The 17808-nt window shown below is 45.9% G+C and overlaps 1 protein-coding gene across 2 annotated transcripts in view; it reads left to right on the top strand.

Annotated features, from left to right (window-relative positions):
* Window positions 1-15091, top strand: part of pomt1 (protein-O-mannosyltransferase 1) — a 16060-nt gene extending 969 nt beyond the window's left edge. For both annotated transcript variants that reach the window (XM_078251728.1, XM_078251727.1), the window contains exons 2-17: window positions 2510-2632; window positions 2877-2983; window positions 3129-3179; window positions 3429-3575; window positions 6742-6853; window positions 8264-8320; window positions 8956-9049; window positions 9186-9341; window positions 9684-9814; window positions 11373-11468; window positions 11669-11761; window positions 11930-12026; window positions 12250-12342; window positions 14270-14384; window positions 14754-14851; window positions 14942-15091. In XM_078251728.1, the coding sequence (XP_078107854.1) occupies window positions 2520-2632; window positions 2877-2983; window positions 3129-3179; window positions 3429-3575; window positions 6742-6853; window positions 8264-8320; window positions 8956-9049; window positions 9186-9341; window positions 9684-9814; window positions 11373-11468; window positions 11669-11761; window positions 11930-12026; window positions 12250-12342; window positions 14270-14384; window positions 14754-14851; window positions 14942-15076 (1695 nt within the window). In that variant the 5' untranslated portion in view covers window positions 2510-2519 and the 3' untranslated portion in view covers window positions 15077-15091. The remainder of the gene's footprint in view (window positions 1-2509; window positions 2633-2876; window positions 2984-3128; window positions 3180-3428; window positions 3576-6741; window positions 6854-8263; window positions 8321-8955; window positions 9050-9185; window positions 9342-9683; window positions 9815-11372; window positions 11469-11668; window positions 11762-11929; window positions 12027-12249; window positions 12343-14269; window positions 14385-14753; window positions 14852-14941) is intronic.
* Window positions 15092-17808: the final 2717 nt, after the last annotated feature.

Here is a 17808-nt window from a genome sequence, read left to right on the forward strand (position 1 = left end):
GCTATCCCATCTTCTACTGAAGGAATATTATCCCAATCCAGTTAAAAGACAATATATGATGGAAGAATTTGGGGATGGAGAGGTTACGAAAATAAGGACAAGTTATATCTCATTTCCTCTTCTCCCGAAGGTTAACATTTTAAATGAAATCTACCCAACAAACGCAGTTTTAAGACTGAGATTCAGTCTTTATTCTAAAAGAAATAGAGCATTTAGAGCATGTATTTGGTCTGTGTGGTCTTTCTGGAGAGATGAGCAGAGCTGCTGACAGTCCGGGGAACTTGAGATAGCACCTCTGACAGGGAAGAATAGAGCGTCTGGTGTTTCTGTTGAAGATAAGAAAGTAGACTTGGTGCTTTTAGGGAAACATTGTCTACATAAATGCAGATATTTTAAGACCTAACCCCCCCGAACCATTGGAAGAATGAGTTCAATCTTTTGTGCAAGTCATTGAAACGGGTTAAAGATAAAAAAGCCCTTGATTTGATTTATTTACTTTATTTTGAGATAGCCCCTACTCTTTATTTATTTTCTTTTATATCATTCTTTATGTTGTTTTGTAAGGTATAAGCTCCTAGGTTTTGTTTCATATGCTCGACACTGTTATTGAGATGGATTTGTAATTGTGCCTTGTTAGTTTATATTTCTATGTTCTGTATAAATGAACAATAAAAATAAATACAAAAACTTTCAGATCTGATCAATGGCCGTTGGTATCGGTGTGTACTTCCGGTAGTGTTACACTGTAATGGGTCCCTTTATTATTATTATTATTATTATTATTATTATTATTATTATTATTATGTTAAGATGAAGATTTATGAAGCTCCGTTTTCTATTAGATTGCTAGATTGTCTATTAGATCTTTATTGTTATTGTGCAGAAGTACAAAGACAACCAAATGCAGTCTGTGTCCAATCAGAAGTGCTAAAAGAGCAGACACGTGCAACGTGATATACAGTACAGTACAGACAGGACCAGAAATATACTGCAGTATAGACAGTAGTATACAGAAGGTGGTTTAGAGTAATATAAATATAAACATGTGCAGTGTATCAGCAGTTACCTTATAAGAGCAGTATTAATATGTCTATGTAATATGAACAATGTATGAGCAACATACAGCTACGTCCAATGTAGTAACATTATACTAGTAGTAAGAATAATATAGATATATGTAGTGTATTAACATAATATGTTATAAGAATAACAGAATAAATATGGATATACTGAATGAACCATATAGACAGATATGTACAGTGTGGTAACATTATAGAGTAGTGAGAATAAGTGTATGTGCAGGATGAATTTTATGAAGAGCAGTAGAATATGGCTATTGGTAGGTGTAATTACAGTATGGACATCTGTAAATAAATAGGACAGTATGGGAGGGGTAGGTAGGTTGGTTGGTTGGTAGGATGGTGGGTAGGTTGGTGGGTAGGTTGGTGGGTAGGATGGTGGGTAGGTTGGTGGGTAGGTTGGTTGGTGGGTAGGTTGGTGGGTAGGTTGGTAGGTAGGTTGGTGGGTGGGTAGGTTGGTGGGTAGGCTGGTAGGATGGTGGGTAGGTTGGTGGGTTGGTGGGTAGGTTGGTTGGTTGGTAGGATGGTGGGTAGGTTGGTGGGTAGGTTGGTTGGTGGGTAGGTTGGTGGGTGGGTAGGTTGGTGGGTGGGTAGGTTGGTGGGTTGGTTGGTTGGTTGGTTGGTGGGTAGGTAGGTTGGTTGGTAGGATGGTGGGTAGGTTGGTGGGTAGGTTGGTTGGTTGGTAGGTTGGTTGGTAGGATGGTGGGTAGGTTGGTTGGTAGGATGGTGGGTAGGTTGGTAGGATGGTGGGTAGGATGGTGGGTAGGTTGGTTGGTTGGTAGGTTGGTTGGTTGGTGGGTGGGTAGGTTGGTTGGTTGGTTGGTTGTCAGGGATGCAGAGAGAGAGTCCAGTAGGGTGACAGCAGCAGGAAAGAAGCTTCCTCTGTCTCATTTCCAACCAATCACGTCATTAGTCCCGCCCCGGCTGGTAGTGACCATAGACAGTATATAATGGACCACCAGACCCCGTGTCTCTGGACGGAGACCAGTGACGTCTCTTTCCCGGTGATGGCTGAGCGTTACTGAGCAGCCTCCAACTGAGCTTGAAGACGTAGATGTGACGTGAGCAACCTGTCTGAAAGTTGGAAGTCTTCTGGTAGCTGTGCCAAGAGAAATCTCAATCATTCCAATCGAGCCTTTTATACATTGTCGTGTTTCTTTAGAAATAAACAACGGACAAATAGAGTCCTTAAACGCTTCAGATGTAAAGGTATTCTCTGTCAAAGTGACGTCAGAATGAATGGCAGTCAATGGGATGCTAACGGGATGCTAACGGGAGGTGATGGCTTGGTAGCATCAAAGTGGCGCCATAGGAGCTACGCATTGTGGACGCTGTCTGTCTGTCTGTCTCTCTAACCTGTCTGTCTGTCTCTCTAACCTGTCTGTCTCTCTAACCTGTCTGTCTGTCTCTCTAACCTGTCTGTCTCTCAGGTGTGTCAGCATGCTGCAGCTCCCCCTGGTGGTGACGGCTCAGGTGGACGTCGTCCTGCTGCTCGTCACCTTCCTGTCTCTCTGGACCAGACTGAACCAGCTGGGATACCCCAACGCTGTGGTGTTAGTACACACACACACACACACACACACACACACACACACACACACACACACACACACACCACACACACACACAGAGACACACACACAGAGACACACACACACAGACACACACACACACACACACACAGAGACACACACACAGAGACACACACACACAGACACACACACACACACACACATCTCTCTGTATATCTCTGTGTGGTGCGTTTGAGGCCAGTCAGACGTCTGATGTGTGTTGCAGGTTCGATGAGGTCTACTACGGCCAGTTTGTGTCTCTCTACATGAAGAGAGTCTTCTTCATCGACGACAGCGGGCCGCCACTCGGTCACATGATCCTGGCCCTTGGAGGTCAGTTACCATGACAACCACGCTACAACAGCATGATGTCACCTGTGTCACACCTGTGTGATGACGTCATCTCTCTGTGTGTCTGTGTGTGTCTGTGTGTGTGTGTGTGTGTGTGTGTGTGTGTGTGTGTGTGTGTGTGTTGCAGCGTACCTTGGAGGATTTGATGGGAACTTTGTGTGGAACAGAATTGGAGCAGGTAGGAACCCCGTCCGCCACTTTAAAGGAGCGTTTGTTTTGTCCACCAGAGTACCCCAGCAGTGTGAGTGTGTTTGTTTTGTCCACCAGAGTACCCCAGCAGTGTGAGCGTGTTTGTTTTGTCCCCCAGAGTACCCCAGCAGTGTGAGCGTGTTTGTTTTGTCCCCCAGAGTACCCCAGCAGTGTGAGCGTGTTTGTTTTGTCCCCCAGAGTACCCCAGCAGTGTGAGTGTGTTTGTTTTGTCCCCCAGAGTACCCCAGCAGTGTGAGCGTGGTGGGTCTGCGTCTCCTACCGGCTGTCTGTGGCTCTCTGTGTGTTCCTCTGGTCTACCTGCTGACTCTGGAGCTCAGGTTCTCTCACCTGGCGGCTGTGGGGGCCGCCGTGCTGCTGCTGCTCGGTGAGTTATTAGTTATTAGGACTATTAATATTATTATTATTATTATTCAGGGTTCATACGTTTTGAAAAAACCTGGAAAAGTTTTGGAAAAAATTCCAGGCCTGGAAAGGTTTTGGAAAACACAGCATAATAATATGTGATTAATAAATGTATTTCACGTCGTCCTACCCTCACCGTTCTGTTCGGGAGCGATATCACGACTCCCACTATGAACCACAGACATCATTCATTTGATGGTTAAACCTCTGAGGGGAAACTTAACCCAGATTCATATTCTTGTTGTTTAGTGTCGACTGACATTTTCAGGAAAACAGTCATGGACATTTGCCAAAAAGTCATGGAAAGTATTGGTTAAAATGCATCTGAATCCTGGTTATTAATATAATAAATATCATGACATCATCCGACTCTACAGACGTGCAGCAACGATATATATATATATATCTATCTTTAGAGCAACCAGCAGGTATCCAGAGGGCTTTACTTCAAGTACCTACAGTAAACATAACACACAGTAAATCAGATAAATACATGAACTCTACTGCGTATTAAAAGATATAAATAAATAAGTTCTAAGGTTGTTATCAAGGCTACGATATGACAAAAATATCTAACTGTGATTATTCTGACTGATATTGCGATATGATTCCCGATATTGTGTGATTTCTGCGAGGATCTGAACCAAACAAAGATGTGTTCTGTAGGATGGGATTTGTAGTCTGTAGGATGGGATTTGTAGTCTGTAGGAGGGGATTTGTAGTGTAGTCTGTAGGAGGGGATTTGTAGTCTGTAGGAGGGGATTTGTAGTCCGGGACGTCTCTGCAGCTCCTCAATACTTCATTCAGAATGGTTTGACACAGATTTAGCCTTTAACAAACATTGCTCCCCACCCTGTGATTTGGATATGACCCTATAGTCCATTTTACAATTTGGATAAAATAGTGATTCACTGTGCAGGCCTGGTTGTTGTAGTGCGGATGTCAGGAGGGAACTCGTTCCAGCGTCCCGCAGTTCCTCCCCCGACCTCGGGACTGTGGGTACGTGATCCGTGCTGCCTGCACCATCCGACATGCAGCGGTCTGTTACACCACATAACGATGAACGGCCAGGTCTGCAGTAGAGCTGTGAGTCTTCACTGATCTCCCGATTACGATTATCATGTCTTTGATTTGATATCTCGATGCTTCACGATGCCTCACGATGCCTCACGATGCCTCACGATGCCTCACGATGCCTCACGATGCCTCACGATGCCTCACGATGCCTCACGATGCCTCACTATGCTTCACGATGCCTCACGATGCCTCACTATGCCTCACGATGCTTCACGATTTCTCACGATGCTTCACGATGCCTCACGATGCCTCACGATGCCTCACGATGCTTCACGATGCCTCACGATGCTTCACGATGCCTCACGATGCTTCACGATGCCTCACGATTTCTCACGATGCCTCACGATGCCTCGCGATGCTTCACACACACGTTTCTATTAGAGCCATATAGGATCTTTAATTCATAGCTTTTCAAGCTTCAACAACCAAACATTCTGCAGAGCTCTAATACTAAATAAACTGGATATTAAAGCTACAGCACTGAGCACACGGCACTTCCTGAATGTGCAAAACATCCCAGAACATGTCAACAGAAAGGTTGTTAGGCAGACATTACATTATAAACAGAAATAATGGTGGATGTTCCTGTAACATGGAACAGCTCCTTTATTATTTAGGATTATCAGCCACGTAATCACCTCCTAATGCATAGAGTAAGCTACACTTAAACACATCACAACATGCCCACACTACACGATGTCACACAGATAGCCAGCACGCAGACGTCCATATCAGTGAGAAGAACTACTTCATTTAATATCTTTATAAAACAGACCCTGAACTGCATAATGAATAACATCAACCTTCAAGTGTTTCAACGCATGCGTGATACAAATGGTGCAGGAAACCGTCACGAAGAAAAGCTTAAAGGAGACTCCCGGTGGATTCCCCCACGTAGCTCTGTTGTGTGTAAACGTGGAGAGCTGTCAGTAACCTGCCTACACCGTGTTCTCCTCCTGCTAGCGTTAGCACCCAGGAGGCTGGAACAGGGCAGGTTTTAAACCTGTTTTCAGCCTCTAATCATGTTGGAGATGTCATTAAAAGAGCCTCCCCATGACTGCAGCAGATGTGTTAATCCAGCACAGACCTCTGTTTATTTCCTGTTGTCCGGTGAAGTCCACACTAGTCGATAGTCGAACTCATCCAATCCAATATTCGGAGCCAGCAGAGCAGAGCAGCCGGAGGCAGCAGGTCAAAAGTTCAAGAGCCCACTGTTGCTTAGTTACCTTATCGAGCTCTTGAACTGCAGCTCTGGGTGGTCTAGATGTCCAGACTGACCCTGGTCTAGGGTGGTCTACACGCCCCTGGTCTAGGGTGGTCTAGATGTCCAGACTGACCCTGGTCTAGGGTGGTCTACACGCCCCTGGTCTAGGGTGGTCTAGATGTCCAGACTGACCCTGGTCTAGGGTGGTCTAGACGCCCCTGGTCTAGGGTGGTCTAGATGTCCAGACTGACCCTGGTCTAGGGTTGTCTACGACTGACCCCTGGTCTAGGGTGGTCTAGATGTCCAGACTGACCCTGGTCTAGGGTGGTCTAGACGCCCCTGGTCTAGGGTGGTCTAGATGTCCAGACTGATCCTGGTCTAGGGTGGTCTAGATGTCCAGACTGACCCTGGTCTAGGGTGGTTTATATGTCCAGACTGACCCTGGTCTAGGGTGATCTAGACTGACCCTGGTCTAGGTTGGTCTAGACGCCCCTGGTCTAGGGTGGTCTAGATGTCCAGACTGACCCTGCTCTAGGGTGGTCTAGACGCCCCTGGTCTAGGGTGGTCTACATGTCCAGACTGACCCTGGTCTAGGGTGGTCTAGACACCCCTGGTCTAGACTGACCCTGCTCTAGGGTGGTCTAGACGCCCCTGGTCTAGGGTGGTCTACATGTCCAGACTGACCCTGGTCTAGGGTGGTCTAGACACCCCTGGTCTAGGGTGGTCTAGATGTCCAGACTGACCCTGGTCTAGGGTGGTCTAGATGTCCAGACTAGGAGGGCTAGGGAGTTAGAGGTTAACGTGTGAAGCCTTTAACGAGCTGATAACACGTCTGGTTTCCTTCCAGAGAACTCTCTGATCGTCCAATCACGGTTCATGCTGCTGGAGTCTGTCCTCATCTTCTTCCTGTTGCTGGCCTTCTTCTCCTACCTCAAGTTCCACAACGCTGCCCCCGATTGGTGAGCCTACACCTGCTGACCTTTGACCCCAGCTGTAACGTGTTGACCTTTGACCCCAGCTGTAACGTGTTAACCTTTGACCCCAGCTGTAACGTATGTTGACCTTTGACCCCAGCTGTAGTATGTTTGACCTTTGACCCCAGCTGTAACGTGTTGACCCCAGCTGTAACGTGTGTTGACCTTTGACCCCAGCTGTAACGTATGTTGACCTTTGACCCCAGCTGTAACGTGTTGACCCCAGCTGTAACGTGTGTTGACCTTTGACCCCAACTGTAACGTATGTTGACCTTTGACCCCAGCTGTAACGTGTTGACCCCAGCTGTAACGTGTGTTGACCTTTGACCCCAGCTGTAATGTGTGTTGACCTTTGACTCCAGCTGTAACGTGTTGACCTTGACCCCAGCTGTAACGTGTTAACCTTTGACCCCAGCTGTAACGTATGTTAACCTTTGACCCCAGCTGTAACGTGTGTTGACCTTTGACCCCAGCTGTAACGTATGTTGACCTTTGACCCCAGCTGTAACGTGTTGACCCCAGCTGTAACGTGTTAACCTTTGACCCCAGCTGTAACGTGTTGACCCCAGCTGTAACGTGTTGACCCCAGCTGTAATGTGTGTTGACCTTTGACCCCAGCTGTAACGTGTTGACCCCAGCTGTAACGTGTGTTGACCTTTGACCCCAGCTGTAACGTATGTTGACCTTTGACCCCAGCTGTAACGTGTTTTGACCTTTGACTCCAGCTGTAACGTATGTTGACCTTTGACTCCAGCTGTAACGTATGTTGACCTTTGACCCCAGCTGTAACGTGTGTTGTCCTTTGACCCCAGCTGTAACGTATGTTGACCTTTGACTCCCAGCTGTAACGTATGTTGACCTTTGACCCCAGCTGTAACGTATGTTGACCTTTGACCCCAGCTGTAACGTATGTTGACCTTTGACTCCCAGCTGTAACGTATGTTGACCTTTGACCCCAGCTGTAACGTATGTTGACCTTTGACCCCAGCTGTAACGTATGTTGACCTTTGACCCCAGCTGTAACGTATGTTGACCTTTGACCCCAGCTGTAACGTATGTTGACCTTTGACCCCAGCTGTAACGTATGTTGACCTTTGACCCCAGCTGTAACGTATGTTGACCTTTGACCCCAGCTGTAACGATGTTGACCTTTGACCCCCAGCTGTAACGTATGTTGACCTTTGACCCCAGCTGTAACGTATGTTGACCTTTGACCCCAGCTGTAACGTATGTTGACCTTTGACCCCCAGCTGTAACGTATGTTGACCTTTGACCCCAGCTGTAACGTATGTTGACCTTTGACCCCAGCTGTAACGTGTTGACCTTTGACCCCAGCTGTAACGTATGTTGACCTTTGACCCCAGCTGTAACGTATGTTGACCTTTGACCCCTCAGTGTCTTCAGGTTCGGGTGGCTGCTCCTCTCTGGAGCGTCGTGTGCTGCAGCCGTCGGGTGAGAATCTCTCTCTATATCATCATAGCATCATCCATATTTACCAAGTCAATCTCTGCTTTTATCTTACGAAACAAAACATCACGCCGTTCACAATAAAAAGGACAATAAAAACAAAATGGAACCTCATTTTCTATATCATTCAAACACAAGGGACAGATGTGTTTTCCTCTTCTACATTAACATATCGTCCTGTTCCAGCAGTCAAAGGTAAAACCCCAGATCTCAGCTGAGCACACAGAGAGCTTTGCCTTTTTGACAAATGATATGCAACATAATTCTCAGTGCCATATTCTGGTTTTATCATTATAAAAGTACGCAATTTTGGCTTAGCCCATATATCATCGGCCCACTGCTTTTTGTCTTCAGCAAACACAGATTCTTTAAACAAACCAATATTCAGCTTTTCATTATTAAGAAACAACTCACCAAAACCATAATTACAAAACAATTTGCATATATCGTTAGACCAAGAACCAAGAGTGTGTTTACACTATATATACACACACACACACACACACAGACACACACACACAGACACACACACACACACACACACACACACACACATCTATATAAAAAACAGTGAATTGTGTGTCTGTCTGTCTGTCTGTGTGTGTGTGTGTGTGTGTCAGGGTGAAGTATATGGGCGTGTTCTCCTACCTGCTGCTGCTGGGCGTGGCTTCTCTGCACACCTGGAACCTGATTGGAGATCGAACCGTCAGTCACGTGAGTCTAGATCACATGACTGTGTCTCAGCATTTAAATGTTGAGCAGCCAAACTTTTTTTTTCATAATTTACTGTGTGTGTGTGTGTGTGTGTGTGTGTGTGTGTGTGTGTGTGTGTGTGTGTAGAGGTGTACAGCTGAGTGTGTGTGTGCAGTGTGTGTGTCGGGCTGTGTGTCTGCTCGTGGTTCCTATCCTTCTTTACGTGTTCTGGTTCTACGTCCACCTGACTCTGCTGCACCGCAGCGGACCACACGACCAGCTGATGAGCTCCGCCTTCCAGGCCAGTCTGGAGGTAACACACTCACACACACACACACACCCACAGACACACACACACACACACAGACACAGACACACACACACACAGAGTCACAGACAGACACACACACTCACACACAGAGTCACAGACAGACACACACACACAGACAGACACACACACACACACACACACAGACACAGACAGACACACACAGACACACACAGACACAGACAGACACACACACACACAGAGACACAGACAGACAGACAGACACACACAGACACACACACACACACAGAGACACACACACCCAGACACACACAAACACACACACACAGACAGACAGACTGACTGACTGATGGTGTCTGTGTTCAGGGCGGTCTCTCCAGGATCACTCAGGGTCAGCCTCTGGAAGTCGCTTACGGCAGTCAGGTGACTTTAAGAAGCTCTGCCTCCCAGTCAATCCCCTGCTGGCTCCACTCGCACAAAGTCAACTACCCAATCAGGTGCTGCCAGCTCACACGCACACACACACACACACACACACACACACACACACACACACACATACACACACATACATGCCGGCTCAACACACACACCAACCCACCAGTATAAACATCAGGCCACTGTCGTAGCTACGGAGAAAGCTCTGCGTGGAGCCTCCACATCAAGCTTTAGTTGTATAATATAAGCTATACACCTCTTCCTCCTACACAGTGATCTGGTCTGCTAATAAGCTAGCAGAGAGCTAACGTTAGCAAACTACACATTCAAACAGCACCCACACCACTAAACTACATGAATCTGTCAGAGGTGTGAGGAGAAAGTTAGTGAGAGCGTTAATAATACAGGCTTCATACGTTTTGAAAAAACCTGGAAAAGTTATGGAATTTGAAAAATGCAAATTCCAGGCCTGGAAAGGTTTGGAAACATGAAAAGACCCAGAACGTTTTGGAAAAGTCATGGAATTGTTTTTTAACACGGTATAATATAATGTGATTAATAAATGTATTTCACATCGTCCTACCCTCACCGTTCTGTTCGGGAGCGATATCACGACTCCCACTATGAACCACAGACATCATTCATTTGATGGTTAAACCTCTGAGGGGAAACTTAACACAGATTCATATTCTGATTGTATAATGTCGACTGACATTTTCAGGAATACATAGTCATAGAAATTTGCCAAAAAGTCATGAAAAGATCATGGAAAAGTATTGGTTAAAATGCGTATGAACCCTGATATTAGACCTGATCAGAGAGAGAGTTAATATTAGACCTGATCAGAGAGAGAGTTAATATTAGACCTGATCAGAGAGAGAGTTAATATTAGACCTGATCAGAGAGAGAGTTAATATTAGACCTGATCAGAGAGAGAGTTAATATTAGACCTGATCAGAGAGAGAGTTAATATTAGACCTGATCAGAGAGTTAATATTAGACCTGATCAGAGAGTTAATATTAGACCTGATCAGAGAGTTAATATTAGACCTGATCAGAGAGAGTTAATATTAGACCTGATCAGAGAGAGTTAATATTAGACCTGATCAGAGAGAGTTAATATTAGACCTGATCAGAGAGTTAATATTAGACCTGATCAGAGAGAGTTAATATTAGACCTGATCAGAGAGAGAGTTAATATTAGACCTGATCAGAGAGTTAATATTAGACCTGATCAGAGAGTTAATATTAGACCTGATCAGAGAGTTAATATTAGACCTGATCAGAGAGTTAATATTAGACCTGATCAGAGAGTTAATATTAGACCTGATCAGAGAGAGTTAATATTAGACCTGATCAGAGAGAGTTAATATTAGACCTGATCGGAGAGTTAATATGAATGTAGTGTGTATGGATAAATACAGCATGTTCAGCAGTATCTGATACTGGAATCAGCTCCTCTACCATGTTTGTTTTCTAAATTTTCAATAAAATCAATCCATGTATTTTCAAAAAGGTTTTAGGCTCGTAAAAACTAAACTAACATGACTTACTGTTTCCTGTTGAGGTATGAGAATGGGTGGGGCAAACTAAGACCACTTCCTGTTTCCTGTTAAGGTATGAGAATGGGCGGGGCAGCTCTCACCAGCAGCAGGTCACGTGTTACCCTTTCAAAGACGTCAACAACTGGTGGATCATCAAAGACCCTGACAGGTACAACTGTCTGTCTGACTGTCTATCTCTCTGTCTGTCTGTCTCTCTGACTGTCTGTCTGTCTCTCTCCCTCTCTGACTGTCTGTCTGACTGTCTCTCTGACTATCTGTCTGTCTCTCTGTGTCTCAGGTGATGTGTCTGTCTGTCTGTCCTGCCTCCTCACCTGTCTCTCTCTCTCTCTCTCTCTCTCTGTGAGACAGACAGGATCTGGTGGTCAGCAGTCCTCCTCGACCGGTACGTCACGGTGATGTCATCCAGCTGCTTCATGGGATGACATCACGCTTCCTCAACAGGTACGCGCTGTCTGCCTCACCCTCTGTCTGTCTCTCTGTGTATCTGTCTGTCTGTCTCACCCTCTGCCTGTCTGTCTCTCTAACCTGTCTGTGCCGATAGTGTTTATCTTCAGTTCTGTGATTTTGACTTCCTGCGTTTGCGTGCGTGCGTGTGTGTGTGTGTTGCAGTCATGATGTAGCAGCTCCCATGAGCCCTCACTCTCAGGAAGTGTCGGGTTACATTGACTTCAACGTCTCCATGCCGGCTCAGAACCTGTGGAGAGTGGTGAGCTCTTTATACACACACACACACACACACACACACACACACACACACACACACACACACACACACATATACACATACACACACTCATACATACACACAACCTGAACATTAATATTTAGTATTTATGTCCTGAGTGGTGAAAGCTTGAGTATCTGTATCAGTCTTTAGTTTGTTTTCATTGTTGAGAATTATAATGTTTATTCTAACTGGTTCCCTGCAGGACGTCCTGAACAGAGAGGCGGAGTCAGAGTCCTGGAAGACCATCCTGTCTGACGTCCGATTGGTCCACGTCAACACCTCGGCTGTCCTCAAGGTACGGACAGGAAGTGACCTCATGTGACTGACAACTGTTTGCTGTGACAATATATGGATGTACAGTTGTGTTCAAAATAGTAGCAGTCCAACATCACTAACCTCATAAATCTAATGTTTTGGTAGAAGTGATATTTCTACATGGTAAATAATTTCCTAGTAGTGTTGTAGAGTCCTAGAAAACCACCAGACCCACCAGTCATGACATGATGCTGCTCATTCTGGGTGATTGAGTCTGTAATTGAGAGGGGCATGTTAAAATAATAGCAGAGTTGTGTTCAGTTAGTGAGGTGATTGATTCTGAAGAAACAGGTGTCAGTTATGGCCCATATTTAAGGAAGGAAGGAAGCAAATGTTGTGCATGCTGGTTATAGAGCATTTCACACTGAAATACTCAGCAAAATGGGTCGTTCCAGACATTGCTCTGAGGAACAGCGGACGTTGATTAAAAAGTTGATTGGAGAGGGGAAACATATAAAGAAGTGCAGAAAACTATAGGCTGCTCAGCCCAAATGATTTCAGATGCCTTGAAATGGCATCCAAAGCCTGAACGACGTGGGAAAACACGGTCAACTACCATTCAAATGGATCGAAGAATAGCCAAAATGGCAAAGGCTCAACCAATGATCAGCTCCAGGAAAACCAAAGAAGACTTAAAGTTACCTGAGAGTACTGTTAGGATCAGAAGAAGGCTATGTGAAGCTAAGCTATCAGCTAGAAGCCCCCACAAAGTCCCATTGCTGAAAAAAAGACATGTACTGATAGGCTGAAATGTGCCAAAGGACACATTGACTGGCCAAATTAGAAATGGGCAACATTCTGGGGACTGATGAGAGCAGAATGGTTCTTTTTGGGTCTCGGGGCCGCAGACAGTTTGTCCGACGACCCCCATGCACTGAAGTCAAGCCCCAGTACTGTGAAGACAGTGAAGCATGGTGGTGCAAACATCATGTTATGGGATGTTTCTCATACTGTGGTGTTGGGCCTGTTTATCACATACCAGGGATCATGGATCAGTTTCAATACATCAGAATACTTGAAGAGGTCATGTTGCCTCATGCTGAAGAGGGAATGCCTCTGAAATGGGTCTTTGAACAAGACAATGACCCCAAACACACCAGTAAGAGAGTAGAGATTGATGTTATGGAGCGGCCAGCCCAATCCCCAGACCTCAACCCCATAGAGAACGTGTGGGGTGACATCAGAAATGCTGTTTCTGAGGCTAACCCAGTACTGCAGAGGGATTGTGGGATGTAGTTCAATGGTCCTGGGCTGGAATACCTGTTCACAGGTGACTCCATGCAACACAGATGTGGAGCAGTTGTCAGAAATAATGGTTATGCCACTAAATATTAGTGCAGTGATTCAAAGTGAAGCCAACCCTCGAGACATGTTTCAGTTCATACAGTAAATGTTTGAGTTTGTAAAGAAAAATGCAAATACTGCTGTTTTTTTGAAGAGCCTAATATTCCTTTTTCTTCACTTTCTGTAAAGATAGAACACAAACGTGATCAGTTTGGTCTTGTTCTGATGTGGAGATGAATGTTCAGCGTTCCCAATGCATTGATATTATGGAATTAAAAGATATTCAGAGGATTCTGAAAACAAGTGTGTGTCTGTGTGTGTCTGTATGTGTGTGTGTCTGTGTGTGTGTGTGTGTGTGTGTGTGTGTGTGTGTGTGTGTGTGTGTGTGTATGTGTGTGTGTCTGTGTGTGTGTGTCTGTGTGTGTGTGTGTGTGTGTGTGTGTGTGTGTGTGTGTGTGTGTGTGTGTGTGTGTGTGTGTGTGTGTGTGTCTGTGTGTGTGTGTGTGTGTGTGTGTGTGTGTGTGTGTCTGTGTGTGTGTGTGTGTGTGTGTGTGTGTGTGTGTGTGTGTGTGTGTGTGTGTGTGTGTGTCTGTGTGTGTGTGTGTGTGTGTGTGTGTGTGTAGCTGAGTGGTGTGTCTCTTCCAGATTGGGGTTTCCGTCAGCTGGAGGTTGTTGCAGAGAAACAGTTTAAATCTCAGAGTGTTGGCTGGACCGTGGAGGAGCACAGATATGGAACCAGTACGGACTGATTATTGATTATATTATATATATAATGTACTTTTACTGTGAAATATTACAGAATCAAATTCTGACTGTCTGTTTTTACTCTGTGTGTGTGTGTGTGTGTGTGTGTCTCTCTCTCTCTCTGTGTGTGTGTGTCTCTCTCTCTCTGCGCGTGTGTGTGTGTGTGTGTGTGTGTGTGTGTGTGTGTCTCTCTCTCTGCGTGTGTGTGTGTGTCTGTCTCTCTGCGCGCGTGTGTGTGTCTGTGTGTGTGCGTGTGTGTCTCTGCGTGTGTGTGTGTGTGTGTGTCTCTCTCTGCGTGTGTGTGTGTGTGTGTGTATCTGCGTGTCTCTCTCTGCGTGTGTGTGTGTGTGTGCATGCGTGCAGGTCAGGAGCAGAAGGAGAGGGAGGCGGAGCTTCACTCTCCGACTCACATCGACGTCGACAGAAAGATTTCCTTCTGGGCTAAATTCTTAGAACTTCAGGTATGACATCATCACGTTATTATCCAATCAGATCTCATCATCTCTGTGTGTCACAGTCATTTAAACACATTTTTTTTACTTTACTGACAGTGGAAGATGCTATCGGTGAAACTGGAGGACTCGGAGCACAAATACAGCTCCTCCCCCCTCGAATGGGTTACCATGGAGACCAACATTGCATACTGGCTGCACTCCTCCACCAACGTAAGCGTACATTCACCCTGACCGTGTCCCACTACGGCGGTCAGTCATGTGACAGAGATCAGGAAACAGGAAACATTACTGCCTCTATCTCTGCCACCAGAAAGTTATAACAGCAGCGTTACGGGAGTGAATACCTGGTTCCTTTTCCAAAAGCATTATATGTCTTATAACATTCCTGTAGATAACTGTCACGAATGACAACACCAAAATATACTCATACCACAATACAAGTAGTATTAAACCGAGGCCAAATAACAGCAAACAAACAAACCTCACAGCCAGCTGCCAAGATTCCTCAAGCCTTCTTCTCCTGAAGCCCTTTTAACTCAGCCCCCCAATTAGAAACTACCACCGGCACAGGTGACTATAGGGTGAGCTAACCTGAGCAAGCAACAGTAACACTTACATTTCTCAAAAACACCATTACAATTGGATAGATAATTGTAATGGTAATAATATGTATACATATATGGGCACACACTACAATAGGCACCCCAAATATTATAATAATGTAAGTTACTGCAGAACTATCTATGAACCCATACAACCTGTCGAACAGGCCTATGTCAAATAATAAAGTAACAAATACACTAATGCAATAACCTGCAACATTAGTGATATTAAGAGTTAAGCAGACACAAAACTTAATTTTGGGAACAGGGCCTGGTGAGAGAAAGGCAGCCTTTTCACAATAATGTTACGTCCAAACACACACACATACTGCAGAAACAGAGCAGACTGTTCCCTCCATCTCACACACACACACACACACACTGCACTTACACTACACACACACACACATAGCAGAAACAGAGCAGACTGTTCCCTCCATCTCACACACACACACACACACACACGCACACTCACACACATACACACACATAGCAGAAACAGAGCAGACTGTTCCCTCCAGCCTTTTCACAATAATGCTACGCCCAAAACACACACATAGCAGAAACAGAGCAGACTGTTCCCTCCATCTCATACACACACACACACACACACACACGCACACGCACACACTCACACACACACACACACATAGCAGAAACAGAGCAGACTGTTCCCTCCATCTCACACACACGCACACACACACACGCACACACACACACACACACACACACACACAGCACACACATGCAGCACACTACTCATCTGCACAGCACTCTCACACTACACGCACGCACACACACACACACACACACATAGCAGAAACAGAGCAGACTGTTCCCTCCATCTCACTACACACACACACATCCCACACACACACACACAGCAGAGCAGACTGTTCCCTCTCCCACACACACTCACACACACACACACACATAGCAGAAACAGAGCAGACTGCTTCTCTCCATCTCACACACACACACGCACACGCACACACTCACACACACACACACATAGCAGAAACAGAGCAGACTGTTCCTCCATCTCACACACGCACGCACTCACGCACACACTCCATCTCACACACTACACACACGCACTGCACACACTCCATCTCACACACACACACACACGCACCCACACACACACGCATCGCACGCACACACACACACTCACACACACACACTCACACACACACGCACACACACACACACTCTGCACACACGCACACACTCACATCGCACACTCACACACACACACACACAGACATACTCACGCACACACACACTCACACACACACGCACACACTACACTCACGCACACACACACACACGACACACACACAGACAGACACACACACACAGACAGACACAAGACACACACACACACGCACGCACGCACACTCACAGACACACACACACTCACACACACACACACACACAGACAGACACACACACACAGACAGACAGACACACAGACAGACACACACACACACACAGACACAGACACACAGACACACACATACACACACACGCACACACACACACACAGACACACAGGCACACACACGCACGCAGCACACACGCGCACACGCACACACTCACACAGACACACACACACAGACAGACAGACAGACAGACACACACAGACAGACACACACACACAGACACACACACACACAGCACACACTCACACACACACAGACAGACAGACAGACAGACAGGACACACACACACACAGCACACACACACACACAGACAGCACACACACACACACACACACAGACAGACAGACAGACAGGACACACAGACAGACACACACACACACACACAGACACACACAGAGACAGACAGACAGAGACACACACAGGGCGTTTCTCAATCTGTTCTTCTGTTGACTTGTGTTCTAGTGTCTTTGTGAAACGTCATCTCGTGTTGCCAAAGTTCTGTCCCAATACACAAGTTCACATTTCACCAACAACAGTTAAGATTCCCGGAAATGTTCTTGACACGCCCATTTTACCCAGGATGCATTGGTTGGTAACTTGTATGAACTTCGCAGCACCCGTATCCCAACATTCATTTCGGCATTCAATGATGTTCGGGTTTCCGGTACATAGATAGCCCTAAAACGGCATCTTATTCATCATTAAATTCACTTCTGACAACGTTTTAGGCGAGAAATGAACTGTTTATATTTCTAATATAGGCAGTCTTGCGCAAATCTTTGCCAAATTGACAATTTGCTCCAAAGTTTTCGGAGTTTCCGGAGCTCCATGAAGTGAGGCGGCCGCCAGCAGGCGCCTGCCGGGGCCACTACCTCATCGCTCGGATAGTCCTGCTCAGAGACCCCGCTGTAAGCCC

The sequence above is a fragment of the Sander vitreus genome, chromosome 5 (genome assembly GCF_031162955.1).
Source record: "Sander vitreus isolate 19-12246 chromosome 5, sanVit1, whole genome shotgun sequence".
NCBI classification, from domain to species: domain Eukaryota; kingdom Metazoa; phylum Chordata; class Actinopteri; order Perciformes; family Percidae; genus Sander; species Sander vitreus.